Source organism: Cucurbita pepo, unplaced genomic scaffold, assembly GCF_057944985.1.
Source record: "Cucurbita pepo subsp. pepo isolate OVF unplaced genomic scaffold, ASM5794498v1 scafford_48, whole genome shotgun sequence".
NCBI classification, from domain to species: Eukaryota; Viridiplantae; Streptophyta; class Magnoliopsida; order Cucurbitales; family Cucurbitaceae; genus Cucurbita; species Cucurbita pepo.
The window spans coordinates 95,133-112,667 of record NW_028257953.1 but is presented as its reverse complement, the minus strand read 5'-3'; the positions used below and the strand labels follow the sequence as shown (position 1 = coordinate 112,667).

The 17,535-nt window shown below is 35.1% G+C and overlaps 1 protein-coding gene across 1 annotated transcript; it reads left to right on the top strand.

Annotated features, from left to right (window-relative positions):
* Positions 1 to 1,140: 1,140 nt before the first annotated feature.
* Positions 1,141 to 11,718, top strand: LOC147783941 (polygalacturonase-like). Its single transcript, XM_087120980.1, has 8 exons — positions 1,141 to 1,397; positions 2,614 to 2,959; positions 3,104 to 3,393; positions 3,659 to 3,887; positions 4,219 to 4,467; positions 4,856 to 4,922; positions 6,507 to 6,631; positions 11,488 to 11,718. Exons 1-8 carry the CDS (start codon positions 1,141 to 1,143, stop codon positions 11,716 to 11,718), a joined length of 1,794 nt encoding a protein of 597 aa, XP_086977106.1.
* Positions 11,719 to 17,535: the final 5,817 nt, after the last annotated feature.

Genomic DNA, 17,535 nt, shown 5'->3' with positions numbered 1-17,535 from the left:
ATCTTCTACTTATTTGGAAAAAGTTTCATCATCAGAAAAATTAATCACGTTTAAACACTTTTATCGTTAAAACACTATTCCAACCCCTTTACTTGCTTTCATGTTAGATTGGCATTTACTATTCTTGTTGTGTTAGTACGGGGGCATGACCTGTCCACAAAATCATGTCTACGCCCTCCATGGCTAAAATGCTCCAAAATGTACTACAGGGTGATGAAAATAGTCGTCAATTCTTCCTACGGGGTTATATGCTATAAAAGTTTAGTTGTTGCTTATTTGCTTTTAGCCTGTAACATTGTTTTCTAGCAACAAAAAAAAAAAAAAAAGATTCTGTGCATTTTTTTCGCTTACATTTTCTAAAACACTTTCTTTCGAACATGACCAAGGCTCGATCAAACGTCCGAATTGTCTACGACTTACAATTTTCATACTGCGGACTTGTTCATCGGGTTAGAATAAGTGTCGCAAAATCGCTATCCCGCTCCACAAGAATGTGATTGTGATAAGTGGTATTACAGCCAAGTTGGCTCCTTGAATCGTAGTACACAAACATGTCTGCTGCAAAACAACTGGGCATGTCCCGGGCTAATCAATTGGTAGAGATTGAAGATTAGTTACTCTACGTAAGTCGTTCCGACAAGCAGGATACTTACTAGGTATATTTATAAATTCACCCCGTTTTGTTTTCTTTTTCAGTTGTTCGCAGGTTGCAGAGTCAAGGTGGAGGAGCGTTCGAGAGCTATGCAGTCAGAGAGGGGGTCGTTACGGAACTTCAGTCCTTCTTTCCATTTTGTCAGTCTTGTCTATTTCATTTTCTAGTTGTATCCAAGTCCATTTTCCCCTTTGTAATAAATTGGAAGTCTTGTAATTTTATTTTAATGTGGAATTGTTTAACTTAATTTAATTTTAATTTTACTCCATTTTCTTATTTTATTTTACTTATGTTTTTATTTGTTTTCGCTTTCGTCTTTTTACTTTCGATCCGAGTTTCGAAGTCTCAGAATTCGTGCCGTGACATCTTGGATTTTCCATACCAGCGATAATATAAAATTACGAATAAAAGAATTATGAAATAATTAATTAGAAAACTTTAGGGCATAAATCCCAACAATGGGAGACTTGAAGCAGTAGGAGGAGACTATGAATCCTCCAAAAAGATGGGTAGAAATCCATGGCAAGGACTTCACAGCCACAACAACTACAATCAATGGTCCTCGTCAAGCTTCATATACGAGGTGGTCTATCGAGAATCTTAATACCCACAAACAGTGCACCTTCATGCCTTCCGAGCCAAACCGTCGAAAACCCTGCATTGGGGGTCTTAAAGTACCTATTTGCTTTCAAGAAAAGAGCTGTAGAGACAAAATTGTCAATGTCTTATGTACATTGAGGACTAGGTTAACCATAGATCGGCCAAGAGCACAATGGTCGACCCTAGAGCTATGCACAACTTTATGATAGAGACGGAAGAAAAACACTTAAACATTCTCTAGTATAAAGACAGAAATGATGAAAGTTGTCAATGCGATACTTTTATCTACCTCAAGAGTTATAAAGAGAACTCCGATAAGTGAGAGGCGGTAAAAGAAAAGTCTTTAATGATAAAAAATTTGTCGATCCATATAAAAACGGCATATCATCGATATAGTCTGTCAACGATAGACTTTGAGACTTCGAAAAGTGTAACATCCCTAAATTGTTTCTTTGTGTGGTGCATTTGTAAATTTATTGGATAGTTCAAAATATGACAAACAATTTTGCTTCTCTTTGTTTGTGTGACATCTTTGCAAATAAAAAGTCACCGACTCTATATTACATCACCAACTACAAATAAAAAAGACTATGAAAAATACATGATAGTGTTTTCTCCATACTATCTTCTAGAATATTTTATTATTTTTATTATAATAGAGAATCCATATAGAATTAATATCTACAAATATAAACACCTAAAAGTATTAGGAAATTGTTATTATTATAGTAGGAGGTTGAGAAGCCCAATCAATGAAACAGATGTTGTTACATTGCATAGTTCTTTAGTTGACACAAACAATTAAAATTAAACATCTTTTTTACAAAATAAACGGTTGGAAAAATTAGGGTTTTTGTTTTTTTTTGGCTAAGATCTCCCCATGTCTTTTTTAGTTAAATAAAAAATAAAATCATATTGACAAAGAAACTTTTTTTAAATTCAACTAAACTAAAAATGAGAGATGGTCATTAAAATGGCAATGAGTGTCTTATCTTATAAGATAGCCTTCAATTTAAAAAGGTTGGCAGGAGGCAGAGATTTACCCACGTGACATGCCTAATCAAAATTAGTTAAAGGGTGTAAAAACAATAATTGTTAAATAGAACAAGAATAGAATAGTAGTTGAGACGGGTAAGTTCAAATTAGAGTTAGAAGGGTAAGCATTAACCTATAAATATGACTCCACAGCTCTTCCATTTTCCCATCACTTGCTTCCTTTTTCTCTCTCTCATGCTTATCAGGAGGCCTTGTATCATTAAGTTTTCTTTGGCTCCTCTCGTAACCTTTCATGTTTTTCTTTCCCTTCTATTTCTGTTTTGTAACCATGCCTTGGCTGCTGAATTAACATTCAATATTATTAGCCTCGGTGCCAAGCCCGATGGAAAGACCGACGCCTCGTCTGTTCTTCAAATGACATTGGCTAAGGCTTGTGACTCGTCTACACCGGCCACTATTTACGTTCCCAATGGTATATTCTACGTTCGAAGTGTGAGCTTTAATGGGCCTTGTAAGAACAATGTTATTACTGTTCTCATTGATGGAACTCTTGTGGCTTCCTCGGACATTCAAGTTTTAGCTAAGAATAAATCTTGGATTGAGTTTCGTCACATAGATGGGCTTTCCATTACTGGCGGTATTATCGATGGGCAAGGAACTGCGTTATGGAATTGTAAACACTCGGGGAAGAGTTGCCCCACTGGAGCCACGGTATGCAAAATTTGAGTTGGCTAGATAAAAAATAAAATTTGAAAATTTTTCTTTAGCCGAAAGTTGAAAGAAAATGAGTCCATTAATTACAATATTAATTTAAATTTGTACTAATTCTTGCTTTCGATTCTTTTGAATGGACAGAGTCTTCGAATAAATGATGCACGAAACGTGAACATCAATGGATTGTCTTCAATTAACAGCCAAAAGTTCAACATTGTGGTGAGTGGGTGTCAAAACGTGCATATGACAAGAGTGAATGTCTCGGCTGCAGACGATAGTCCAAACACTGATGGCATCCATGTGGAACAATCATCATATGTGACCATCCTCAACTCGAGCATTAGCAACGGCGACGACTGCATCTCAATCAGTCCAGGGACCTCCAACTTGTGGATGGAAAGTATTACATGTGGACCTGGACATGGAATCAGGTAGCTAGATTACGACGAACATGTTTTGAATTTTTTTTTTAAAGGGTTAAATAAATTTGTCGCACTAAATTTTAAAAGATAAACCTAAACGTTGAATTAAATTTGAATCATTAAAAATATATCCTAAAGTTATTTTCAAGGTGAGAAAAAAGATTTAAATTATTTTAAAATTATTTTGGATCAAAGTTGTTATTTAATATATTAGGTTGAAGTGAGAAAATTGAACCTCATGAAAAATTTGGTATTTTATTGAATGTATTTGTAGCATTGGGAGCTTGGGGCTAAAGGCCGAGGAGGATGGAGTGCATAACGTTACAGTGACATTATCTACTTTCACCGGGACTCAGAATGGAGTAAGGATTAAGTCTTGGGGAAGACCAAGCCGTGGATTTGCTACAAAAGTTTATTTTCAACACATTATTATGGATAATGTGAAAAATCCAATCATAATTGATCAAAATTACTGCCCACATGGAGAAGACTGCCCTGGTCAGGTATATTTTCTCATTAATCTCACACAAGTTAATTTTTTTTCTAATTATATTTAACCTTACATTTGAATAGAACTCAAATTTTTAATTTTATAAACAATCGATTTATTTTATCTTTAATGGCTTGAAATTTGTTTGGTTTAAAATGGGTACTAAATTATTAGTATTATTTGTTGTTACATTAAATTACACTTATGGGTAATAAATTGCGGACTCGGCTACCCTCACATATCTTAATATGGTACGAAGTTTTTAGGTGGTAAAAAAGTTTATAGATGTGCTTGTTTATCCGTTTTCTTAGCATATTTTGATCGTTATTCTTTATTCTGATTAGGCTTCCGGAGTTAAAGTTAGCGAAGTAACATACAAAGACATCAAGGGAACTTCCGCCACTGAAATAGCAATCAATTTTGATTGTAGCCCAATAAACCATTGCACTGGATTAAGCTTGAAAGACATAAACCTAACTTACGAGAATCACATCGCTAAAGCTTCATGTAAAAATGCCGAAGGAACGACCTCTGGTGTGGTTGAACCTTCTGGTTGCCTAGCAGACGAATCTAATTTTCCGCTTAACGTGTTGGTACTAAAATTAAAGGATAATAAAAATGCTCTAGAGGGCTTATAAATTAGTTACCAATTCTACCATAAAAATCGAACAACTTTGACAAAATTTTAAACTCAATAAACTTTTTCTTATGGTATGGTATTTAGTGATTTAAAACAATTGCAGTCGTGGAGTAGGTCTAAGTGTTCCCACAAAACGAGAAAATCTCAATGAATTATTTATTCCTATAGTTGTTAAATATTATTCTAGAATAACTCTTATTCCTAGAGTCCTTTTGGTAACTATTAGTTTGCTCAACCACATCATTAACAATCTTAATAAAATCTACCCATTATTTTAGACACAGCAGTTTGTCCTTTTAAGAGTTCAGCTTAATACTGACCCATGCAAATAAATTCCACAGGAGGACAGTCCAAAAGCCACCGCGAGCCTCTATATGAATCTCACATTACGAACCAATGATCGAGACCGTATGATGTATTGTCATGTTTCCTTCTCGCTATTTTGAAAATAGTTCCTACTTATGAAAACTAGGGTAGACTTATTTATTTGCAAGTGAACTCGAACTTAAGACCCACTTTGTTGGCAATAACTTCCCTTTGAGACTTGTGGCCATCTACCCATATTTTTCTTGTTATTTTTAGCGCTTTTCTTAATCATCGGGCATTGGACAAGACTTCTCTAGAGATGAATTTGGGATTTATGGGCTCAATCTTAGGAACAAAGAAATGAACTATTAAGAAGAGGTGAACCTTTCCTTCATGAAATACTCTCTTTATTGAAATTGACAAACTCTTGATCTTCAGCTTTACGGTGATTGCAACATTTTCATAAAGGACTTAGAATTGAAACACAGTGGATTGATTGATCAAATTTGAATTTCAAATGTCGGTTTTGGGACCCCCCCCCCCCCCCCCCAAAAAAAAAAAAAAAAAAAAGAGTTTAATCCTAAAAATTTCCTCTCATTTTTGGATAATAAGGTATAAGTCTCGGCTCTTAGTGTTCATAGCAAGGAGGGTGAAATCATAGTGAACTGAGGGATAGAACGTTCAAATGCAAAAAAGTTTCAGTCACCGAAGTATGGGGTAAGTTTGGTTAACCCCATGATTTTGTGCCTCAATATCTCTTTCTTAGTAATATGTTAATTGCTGAAGTTGGTACCGACGTGTTCAAGTTCGAGATATCTTGAAGTTTGGTGAAGGAACCAATTTCAATCGAGGCCTAGAATGTGCTGAACGAGGGTGATATCAGACTATCTAAGCCTTCCCCACACGCATGTCCGAATGGTTCACAAGGTAGAAGATGATCGTGTGGTTAGTTCAGTTGAACTAACAATTAATGGTTGATCTAAACCCCATCCTTTAAACTCTTTAATGTTTTTTGTTCAATTTTAACCAAAGGAGGATTGTAAATTGTGGGTTCAACATCCTAGACATGTATATGTCTATCCTAACAACCTGATCACAAAATACCAAACATGTCCAAGTCAATTCATATCAAGATGGTATATATGTATGTTGTTTTTAAAACTTTTTACTGATTTCTCTCTCTTTTCTTTTTTACATGAATTAGGACCTAATTATGATATTTGTAGTGATTTAAGCTTGAGGAATGGGTAAAACCGAGCATGTAAATAGTCAATTCGATTTTTTTTTTTTTAAACATTACTTGTAGGAATTGACTTGGGCATGTTTGATATTTTGTGATCAGATTGTTAGGATAGAAATATACATGTCTAGGAAGTTGAATCACAATTTAGGATCCTCCTTTGGTCGAATTAGCGTGATAGGACAAACCAACTATTATTCATGTCTTTATTGAACTGAGCTGCTCAATTCATGTCTTAACGTTTATTTCTACACTCCAAAACAACGGGTAAGACTTGATCAACACGTATAAACAAGGTCTCAACAAAAAACTTAAGGCTATGTACCAGAAAACTCTACCTTAATTCTTCCAGCCATAGCGAGTAAAATTGTTCTATCATGGCTCGAGGGCGAAAGCTAGTCCAACTTTAGCACTCATATCAACCGCTTGGATGTCTACATCTGCAGATACGGTGAAGAATGATTTTGGACGACACTCGTGCTGGATAAGAGCACTGGCCTTGCCAAAGTTGTTCACTCGAGCCTTCACCGTGGTCAGTGGATCAAGTGAATGCTGGGTGCCAACAGTGATGGTACTTTAAAAAAAGCAGGGTAGCTTCCATAAAGTCTTTGTGATATCATTTTGTCACAAAATCCCACTTTTGGACCCGGGGGGTGTTTTGTAATTGAACCATCGAGGTCGGTGCACATGAGAATGTGTACTCAAGTTATTTGGCTTCATTGGAAGCTGTTATAGCTGGCCACTTGTCAACATTTTCTCCTTCACAAGACTCGCATTGGATAGTGGTCGCTTTGTCTCTTTTTCACCTGCATCAAAAAGTGGCATTGGTGTTTAGATCTTTCTCTTATTGGACGAGTTGGGGTTATGTTCTTCCCTTTAGATGTCAATGGGTTGAACTTGTAAGAGTCCCGCTGACCTCTCGGTTGGAAATGAACGTTTAACTAGCGCGCCGAAAGTATTAGAATCGTTCTTGATCCTACTTAGAATTAAACAAAACAAAATGTTAAACAAACTACATTGAAGAAATATGGAGAAAGTTCTCGCAGATCTTTAATCTACTTGCTCCAACTTCTCCAATAGTTGAATCTCCACCCTAAAGTATTCATCGCTAGGAATCGAACACAAAGTCAAGGCTTGTGGTTGCTTCTTGAAAGAAAATCTGCAAGGATGGGAGAAGGAGACTTTTAGAGAGAATACTGGGGAAACGTGGGATACTTTTTGGGTCAACCCAAGGGTCTTCTCTACCGCTATTTGAGGATATTTACCAAATAATATATTTGAATATCTAACATGGTAGGATATAACATCTTTTCCCAATCATATTTAAATGTCATAAGATATTCTAATATATATTTAACTAATTTAAATCTCGTTCAAATTTCAAATATATATTTTCATTCAATTATCTGTATACATGGATTATTTTAACATTTAGTATATCAAAAGCAATAAATATATTTAAACACTCCATTTGAACCCATTAACTTAAATGTATTTTTCTTTCTTTATATTTAATAATCTAATATAACATATTTAACTTGGAGTGTTTAAATTGCAATTTAATATATCTAATATATTAAATTGCAATTTAAACACTCCAAGTTAAATATATTTTTTCTCTTTCTTGTATTTAATGATCTGATATGTTAAATATCAATTTGAACACTTCAAATTAAATACTTTTTCTTCTTTCAAATTTTTCTTCAACTAAATCGATCATTTTCGTGTTACTATGAGCTGGCAAAGGAACATTATGACCGTATTGATTATAAGCTGCAATGATGTAAAACTAATTAAATATATTCCTTAATTAATCAACTTTGTTCATTAACTATAGGCCACTCCATTGTAGACCTAGAGTTGCACGCTTATATAGTGTACAACAAGTTTTGACCGTTGATATAATCGTTACAAGCTATCACGAGTTGTTCGCAATGTCTTATGCCTTAAGTGCCATAACTCTCTCATGAACAATTTACTTATGATCAAACCATAAACCAAGTCCTTCCAGGGTCGGTGAGAGAGTGTGACTCCATTGTTCAAGTCCCGAAATCAGCACTTAAGGGAACTACTCGTCTACTTATTCTATATCGGAAAGAGTGAATTTCATCTCGTGAAATTATGTTCCCAGCTCCCTATTTGGTCAAGTTCCCAAAACAGTAGACATATTACATTTGCTATAAAAGTCATTCTCAACTCCCTTGGGATTGAGATTGAGTCGCATATGGTCAACCTGTAAAATATTAATTTTCTCGATTAATGAATTTGTGAAGCGAGATAAAAAAATTTCGTGGTCCAATCTTATACAAACTCTTTGCAGTATAAGATACACCCACTCACATGTTTCAACATGAACGATTTGAATATAATCGTTTGTAACAATTACAGACAGAGTCGTATCAATCATGTTATCAGGATAAGAGACCAAACCTTATCGACATACGATAGACCCTTTAGGTTATTCTTAAACATGATTCTCTTGTATGTCAATCACATGTTGTTTAAGATTACATCAATGATCTAGGACTTTTCATACCATGGATAATGTTAAATTTTAAATAAAATAATCAAATATATTATTAAAATTAAACAATTAATTACAAGGCTTTATGGCATGAATCTCAATACTCTCCATGTCCAAGATATTCTGACATTGTCCCCACTTTTTTGTTGGCTTTTTGGCCGTTGATCTCACTTTAATTAATTTCAATTAATTAATTGATGTTTTGATGATAACAAACTACTTTTTAATTATTAACTATTTTCAGTATTTTGAACTGTCCACAGTATAAGGTCGGGAATAACGATTTCAACGACTTTTCAATTACTCAAATCAGAGCTAAAACGAAGAAATTACAATCGAGACAACATACCCAACGTGATGATGTGTCAGCAAAATCAAAATGATGGACAAATCAAAATATATCAAAGTATGACATTTATAATTTTGGGAGAGTAACAAATGGTGGAGTTTATTATTTTTTTTTTCTTATTATTATTATATTTTTAAATAAAGTTATTTTTACAAAATATAAATTTGAATTTCCGTTACTCACGTCCATTTTTATTATTATTATATTATTATATTTATAATAAATTTTGAATTTCATTTGACCGTTACTCACATAACTTTTTATTATTATTATTATATTATACTACTATTATATTAAAATTTTGAAATAAATGAATTTAGAAAATTTTCTTATTTATTTACTTTTAATCTCCACCTTTCATTATTCCTAACACAATCCAAAGGTCAACATTCAATCCTACATTTTGCCACTTTTCTCCTCTATATAAACTCATCTTCCCCACATTTTAAAACACACAACTTACATACATTCTCCAATCCTCATTTGTTCAAAGTCTCCATTGTTTGTTGCTCTCTCCAAGCTTACAAGTTTATTTCTTTTCATCTTAGTCTTGAGAGGGATTATTATTGTATTGTGAGGAAATAGTTGTGAGTATCCCAAATTGTAAATCTACGCTTTGAGAGAGTTGTGGTGTGTTATTATCAAACTCAAATACTTGTATCGGTTTGATCCTGCGCCGTGGAAAGGATTGAGTTTGCTCTTGAACTCGTAAAAAGAGCGGTGTAGCGGTTTGGCTCAAATCCGTGGAAAGAGTCGAGAAAGTTCTTTATTCAAATTCCCAAGAGGCGCTTGGAGAGTGGAGTAGGTTGAGTTTGACCGAACCACTATAACACTACGGTGTCATTTTCTCTAACTCTTTCCTATTTAATTTCAAAATTATTATTGTGATTTATTACATGTTCTACTTGATTATTGTTTTGACTTGAATTACTTTGTTATAGTAATTATCATCTTCTACTTATTTGGAAAAAGTTTCATCATCAGAAAAATTAATCACGTTTAAACACTTTTATCGTTAAAACCCTATTCACCCCCCCCCCCCCCTCTAGGGTTGCCATGCCGATCCAACATTTTTATGTTACCCTAGTTTACCTGAGTGGCCTGGATCATAGATTGTAGTGTCATGGTATCCAGTTATTCTCACACTTGTTCTTAGCGTGCCTTTCCTTATAAGGAATTTGAGCAGGGTCGGTCTCAGTCAAGGCTCTACCTGCTCTACCCCCACGTCAAGTACCACTTCAGATTTTAGGGCACATAATCTATCATCATGCAATAAAATCTAAGTTATTAGGTACGGTAACTAATTATAACCTAATTAGATCGTAAGACGTAGCTAACATATGCATATAATTCACATAAGGAGCGAGATCTTGCCTACTAACCTTACAACTTACACACCTTGTCAAGGCGAGGTGAGCTTCAGTCAAGTTGCAAGGTGTCACGGTCAGGCTTTTTCAAGGCGTGTTGCTTACGGTCGCGTGTCAGGTGTTCCAATGACGATGGTTGTCCAAAACGTATTGTCCACGACCGCATGCCCGTTCCAACCCCTTTACTTGCTTTCATGTTAGATTGGCATTTACTATTCTTGTTGTGTTAGTACGGGGGCATGACCTGTCCACAAAATCATGTCTACGCCCTCCATGGCTAAAATGCTCCAAAATGTACTACAGGGTGATGAAACTAGTCGTCAATTCTTCCTACGGGGTTATATGCTATAAAAGTTTAGTTGTTGCTTATTTGCTTTTAGCCTGTAACATTGTTTTCTAGCAACAAAAAAAAAAAAAAAGATTCTGCGCATTTTTCTCGCTTACATTTTCTAAAACACTTTCTTTCGAACATGACCAAGGCTCGATCAAACGTCCCAATTGTCTACGACTTACAATTTTCATACTGCGGACTTGTTCATCGGGTTAAAATAAGTGTCGCAAAATCGCTATCCCGCTCCACAAGAATGTGATTGTGATAAGTGGTATTACAGCCAAGTTGGCTCCTTGAATCGTAGTACACAAACATGTCTGCTGCAAAACAACTGGGCATGTCCTGGGCTAATCAATTGGTAGAGATCGAAGATTAGTTACTCTACTTAAGTCGTTCCTACAAGCAGGATACTTACTAGGTATATTTATAAATTCACCCCGTTTTGTTTTCTTTTTCAGTTGTTCGCAGGTTGCAGAGTCAAGGTGGAGGAGCGTTCGAGAGCTATGCAGTCAGAGAGAGGGTCGTTACGGAACTTCAGTCCTTCTTTCCATTTTGTCAGTCTTGTCTATTTCATTTTCTAGTTGTATCCAAGTCCATTTTCCCCTTTGTAATAAATTGGAAGTCTTGTAATTTTATTTTAATGTGGAATTGTTTAACTTAATTTGATTTTAATTTTACTCCATTTTCTTATTTTATTTTACTTATGTTTTTATTTGTTTTCGCTTTCGTCTTTTTACTTTCGATCCGAGTTTCGAAGTCTCAGAATTCGTGCCGTGACATCTTGGATTTTCCATACCAGCGATAATATAAAATTACGAATAAAAGAATTATGAAATAATTAATTACAAAACTTTAGGGCATAAATCCCAACAATGGGAGACTTGAAGCAGTAGGAGGAGACTATGAATCCTCCAAAAAGATGGGTAGAAATCCATGGCAAGGACTTCACAGCCACAACAACAACAATCAATGGTCCTCGTCCAGCTTCATATACGAGGTGGTCTATCGAGAATCTGAATACCCACAAACAGTGCACCTTCATGCCTTCCGAGCCAAACCGTCGAAAACCCTGCATTGGGGGTCTTAAAGTACCTATTTGCTTTCAAGAAAAGAGCTGTAGAGACAAAATTGTCAATGTCTTATGTACATTGAGGACTAGGTTAACCATAGATCGGCCAAGAGCACAATGGTCGACCCTAGAGCTATGCACCACTTTATGATAGAGACGGAAGAAAAACACTTAAACATTCTCTAGTATAAAGACAGAAATGATGCAAGTTGTCAATGCGATACTTTTATCTACCTCAAGAGTTATAAAGAGAACTCCGATAAGTGAGAGGCGGTAAAAGAAAAGTCTTTAATGATAAAAAATTTGTCGATCCATATAAAAACGGCATATCATCGATATAGTCTATCAACGATAGACTTTGAGACTTCGAAAAGTGTAACATCCCTAAATTGTTTCTTTGTGTGGTGCATTTGTAAATTTATTGGATAGTTCCAAATATGACAAACAATTTTGCTTCTCTTTGTTTGTGTGACATCTTTGCAAATAAAAAGTCACCGACTCTATATTACATCACCAACTACAAATAAAAAAGACTATGAAAAATACATGATAGTGTTTTCTCCATACTATCTTCTAGAATATTTTATTATTTTTATTATAATAGAGAATCCATATAGAATTAATATCTACAAATATAAACACCTAAAAGTATTAGGAAATTGTTATTATTATAGTAGGAGGTTGAGAAGCCCGATCAATGAAACCGATGTTGTTACATTGCATAGTTCTTTAGTTGACACAAACAATTAAAATTAAACATCTTTTTTACAAAATAAGCCGTTGGAAAAATTAGGGTTTTTGTTTTTTTGGCTAAGATCTCCCCATGTCTTTTTTTAGTTAAATAAAAAATAAAATCATATTGACAAAGAAACTTTTTTTAATTCAACTAAACTAAAAATGAGAGATGGTCATTAAAATGGCAATGAGTGTCTTATCTTATAAGATAGCCTTCAATTTAAAAAGGTTGGCAGGAGGCAGAGATTTACCCACGTGACATGCCTAATCAAAATTAGTTAAAGGGTGTAAAAACAATAATTGTTAAATAGAACAAGAATAGAATAGTAGTTGAGACGGGTAAGTTCAAATTAGAGTTAGAAGGGTAAGCATTAACCTATAAATATGACTCCACAGCTCTTCCATTTTCCCATCACTTGCTTCCTTTTTCTCTCTCTCATGCTTATCAGGAGGCCTTGTATCATTAAGTTTTCTTTGGCTCCTCTCGTAACCTTTCATGTTTTTCTTTCCCTTCTATTTCTGTTTTGTAACCATGCCTTGGCTGCTGAATTAACATTCAATATTATTAGCCTCGGTGCCAAGCCCGATGGAAAGACCGACGCCTCGTCTGTTCTTCAAATGACATGGGCTAAGGCTTGTGACTCGTCTACACCGGCCACTATTTACGTTCCCAATGGTATATTCTACGTTCGAAGTGTGAGCTTTAATGGGCATTGTAAGAACAATGTTATTACTGTTCTCATTGATGGAACTCTTGTGGCTTCCTCGGACATTCAAGTTTTAGCTAAGAATAAATCTTGGATTGAGTTTCGTCACATAGATGGGCTTTCCATTACTGGCGGTATTATCGATGGGCAAGGAACTGCGTTATGGAATTGTAAACACTCGGGGAAGAGTTGCCCCACTGGAGCCACGGTATGCAAAATTTGAGTTGGCTAGATAAAAAATAAAATTTGAAAATTTTTCTTTAGCCGAAAGTTGAAAGAAAATGAGTCCATTAATTACAATATTAATTTAAATTTGTACTAATTCTTGCTTTCGATTCTTTTGAATGGACAGAGTCTTCGAATAAATGATGCACGAAACGTGAACATCAATGGATTGTCTTCAATTAACAGCCAAAAGTTCAACATTGTGGTGAGTGGGTGTCAAAACGTGCATATGACAAGAGTGAATGTCTCGGCTGCAGACGATAGTCCAAACACTGATGGCATCCATGTGGAACAATCATCATATGTGACCATCCTCAACTCGAGCATTAGCAACGGCGACGACTGCATCTCAATCAGTCCAGGGACCTCCAACTTGTGGATGGAAAGTATTACATGTGGACCTAGACATGGAATCAGGTAGCTAGATTACGACGAACATGTTTTGAATTTTTTTTTAAAGGGTTAAATAAATTTGTCGCACTAAATTTTAAAAGATAAACCTAAACGTTGAATTAAATTTGAATCATTAAAAATATATCCTAAAGTTATTTTGAAGGTGAGAAAAAAGATTTAAATTATTTTAAAATTATTTTGGATCAAAGTTGTTATTTAATATATTAGGTTGAAGTGAGAAAATTGAACCTCATGAAAAATTTGGTATTTTATTGAATGTATTTGTAGCATTGGGAGCTTGGGGATAAAGGCCGAGGAGGATGGAGTGCATAACGTTACAGTGACATTATCTACTTTCACCGGGACTCAGAATGGAGTAAGGATTAAGTCTTGGGGAAGACCAAGCCGTGGATTTGCTACAAAAGTTTATTTTCAACACATTATTATGGATAATGTGAAAAATCCAATCATAATTAATCAAAATTACTGCCCACATGGGGAAGACTGCCCTGGTCAGGTATATTTTCTCATTAATCTCACACAAGTTAATTTTTTTTCTAATTATATTTAACCTTACATTTGAATAGAACTCAAATTTTTAATTTTATAAACAATCGATTTATTTTATCTTTAATGGCTTGAAATTTGTTTGGTTTAAAATGGGTGCTAAATTATTAGTATTATTTGTTGTTACATTAAATTACACTTATGGGTAATAAATTGCGGACTCGGCTACCCTCACATATCTTAATATGGTACGAAGTTTTTAGGTGGTAAAAAAGTTTATAGATGTCCTTGTTTATCCGTTTTCTTAGCATATTTTGATCGTTATTCTTTATTCTGATTAGGCTTCCGGAGTTAAAGTTAGCGAAGTAACATACGAAGACATCAAGGGAACTTCCGCCACTGAAATAGCAATCAATTTTGATTGTAGCCCAATAAACCATTGCACTGGATTAAGCTTGAAAGACATAAACCTAACTTACGAGAATCACATCGCTAAAGCTTCATGTAAAAATGCCGAAGGAACGACCTCTGGTGTGGTTGAACCTTCTGGTTGCCTAGCAGACGAATCTAATTTTCCGCTTAATGTGTTGGTACTAAAATTAAAGGATAATAAAAATGCTCTAGAGGGCTTATAAATTAGTTACCAATTCTACCATAAAAATCGAACAACTTTGACAAAATTTTAAACTCAATAAACTTTTTCTTATGGTATGGTATTTAGTGATTTAAAACAATTGCAGTCGTGGAGTAGGTCTAAGTGTTCCCACAAAACGAGAAAATCTCAATGAATTATTTATTCCTATAGTTGTTAAATATTATTCTAGAATAACTCTTATTCCTAGAGTCCTTTTGGTAACTATTAGTTTGCTCAACCACATCATTAACAATCTTAATAAAATCTACCCATTATTTTAGACACAGCAGTTTGTCCTTTTAAGAGTTCAGCTTAATACTGACCCACGCAAATAAATTCCACAGGAGGACAGTCCAAAAGCCACCGCGAGCCTCTATATGAATCTCACATTACGAACCAATGATCGAGACCGTATGATGTATTGTCATGTTTCCTTCTTGCTATTTTGAAAATAGTTCCTACTTATGAAAACTAGGGTAGACTTATTTATTTGCAAGTGAACTCGAACTTAAGACCCACTTTGTTGGCAATAACTTCCCTTTGAGACTTGTGGCCATCTACCCATATTTTTCTTGTTATTTTTAGGGCTTTTCTTAATCATGGGGCATTGGACAAGACTTCTCTAGAGATGAATTTGGGATTTATGGGCTCAATCTTAGGAACAAAGAAATGAACTATTAAGAAGAGGTGAACCTTTCCTTCATAAAATACTCTCTTTATTGAAATTGACAAACTCTTGATCTTCAGCTTTACGGTGATTGCAACATTTTCATAAAGGACTTAGAATTGAAACACAGTGGATTGATTGATCAAATTTGAATTTCAAATGTCGGTTTTGGGACCCCCCCCCCCCCCCCCCCCAAAAAAAAAAAAAGAGTTTAATCCTAAAAATTTCCTCTCATTTTTGGATAATAAGGTATAAGTCTCGGCTCTTAGTGTTCATAGCAAGGAGGGTGAAATCATAGTGAACTGAGGGATAGAAGGTTCAAATGGAAAAAAGTTTCAGTCACCGAAGTTTGGGGTAAGTTTGGTTAACCCCATGATTTTGTGCCTCAATATCTCTTTCTTAGTAATATGTTAATTGCTGAAATTGGTACCGACGTGTTCAAGTTCGAGATATCTTGAAGTTTGGTGAAGGAACCAATTTCAATCGAGGCCTAGAATGTGCTGAACGAGGGTGATATCAGACTATCTAAGCCTTCCCCACACGCATGTCCGAATGGTTCACAAGGTAGAAGATGATCGTGTGGTTAGTTCAGTTGAACTAACAATTAATGGTTGATCTAAACCCCATCCTTTAAACTCTTTAATGTTTTTGTTCAATTTTAACCAAAGGAGGATTGTAAATTGTGGGTTCAACATCCTAGACATGTATATGTCTATCCTAACAACCTGATCACAAAATACCAAACATGTCCAAGTCAATTCATATCAGGATGGTATATATGTATGTTGTTTTTAAAACTTTTTACTGATTTCTCTCTCTTTTCTTTTTTACATGAATTAGGAACTAATTATGATATTTGTAGTGATTTAAGCTTGAGGAATGGGTAAAACCGAGCATGTAAATAGTCAATTAGATTTTTTTTTTTTTAAACATTACTGGTAGGAATTGACTTGGGCATGTTTGATATTTTGTGATCAGATTGTTAGGATAGAAATATACATGTCTAGGAAGTTGAATCACAATTTAGGATCCTCCTTTGGTCGAATTAGCGTGATAGGACAAACCAACTATTATTCATGTCTTTATTGAACTGAGCTGCTCAATTCATGTCTTAACGTTTATTTCTACACTCCAAAACAACGGGTAAGACTTGATCAACACGTATAAACAAGGTCTCAACAAACAACTTAAGGCTATGTACCAGAAAACTCTACCTTAATTCTTCCAGCCATAGCGAGTAAAATTGTTCTATCATGGCTCGAGGGCGAAAGCTAGTCCAACTTTACACTCATATCAACCGCTTGGATGTCTACATCTGCAGATACGGTGAAGAATGATTTTGGACGACACTCGTGCTGGATAAGAGCACTGGCCTTGCCAAAGTTGTTCACTCGAGCCTTCACCGTGGTCAGTGGATCAAGTGAATGTTGGGTGCCAACAGTGATGGTACTCTAAAAAAAGCAAGGTAGCTTCCATAAAGTCTTTGTGATATCATTTTGTCACAAAATCCCACTTTAGGACCCGGGGGTGTTTTGTAATTGAACCATCGAGGTCGGTGCACATGAGAATGTGTACTCAAGTTATTTGGCTTCATTGGAAGCTGTTATAGCTGGCCACTTGTCAACATTTTCTCCTTCACAAGACTCGCATTGGATAGTGGCCGCTTTGTCTCTTTTTCACCTGCATCAAAAAGTGGCATTGGTGTTTAAATCTTTCTCTTATTCGACGAGTTGGGGTTATGTTCTTCCCTTTAGATGTCAATGGGTTGAACTTGTAAGAGTCCCGCTGACCTCTCGGTTGGAAATGAACGTTTAACTAGCGCGCCGAAAGTATTAGAATCGTTCTTGATCCTACTTAGAATTAAACAAAACAAAATGTTAAACAAACTACATTGAAGAAATATGGAGAAAGTTCTCGCAGATCTTTAATCTACTTGCTCCAACTTCTCCAATAGTTGAATCTCCACC

What these genes read in the sequence shown, in the direction of transcription:
- LOC147783941 (XM_087120980.1), top strand. Translation starts at nt 1,141, where the DNA reads ATGAATCCTCCAAAAAGATGGGTAGAAATCCATGGCAAGGACTTCACA. An exon ending in GAGAAGACTGCCCTGGTCAG is followed by an intron (nt 3,888 to 4,218) that starts GTATATTTTCTC and finishes TATTCTGATTAG; the next exon opens with GCTTCCGGAGTTAAAGTTAG. An exon ending in ACGAACCAATGATCGAGACC is followed by an intron (nt 4,923 to 6,506) that starts GTATGATGTATT and finishes CTACATCTGCAG; the next exon opens with ATACGGTGAAGAATGATTTT.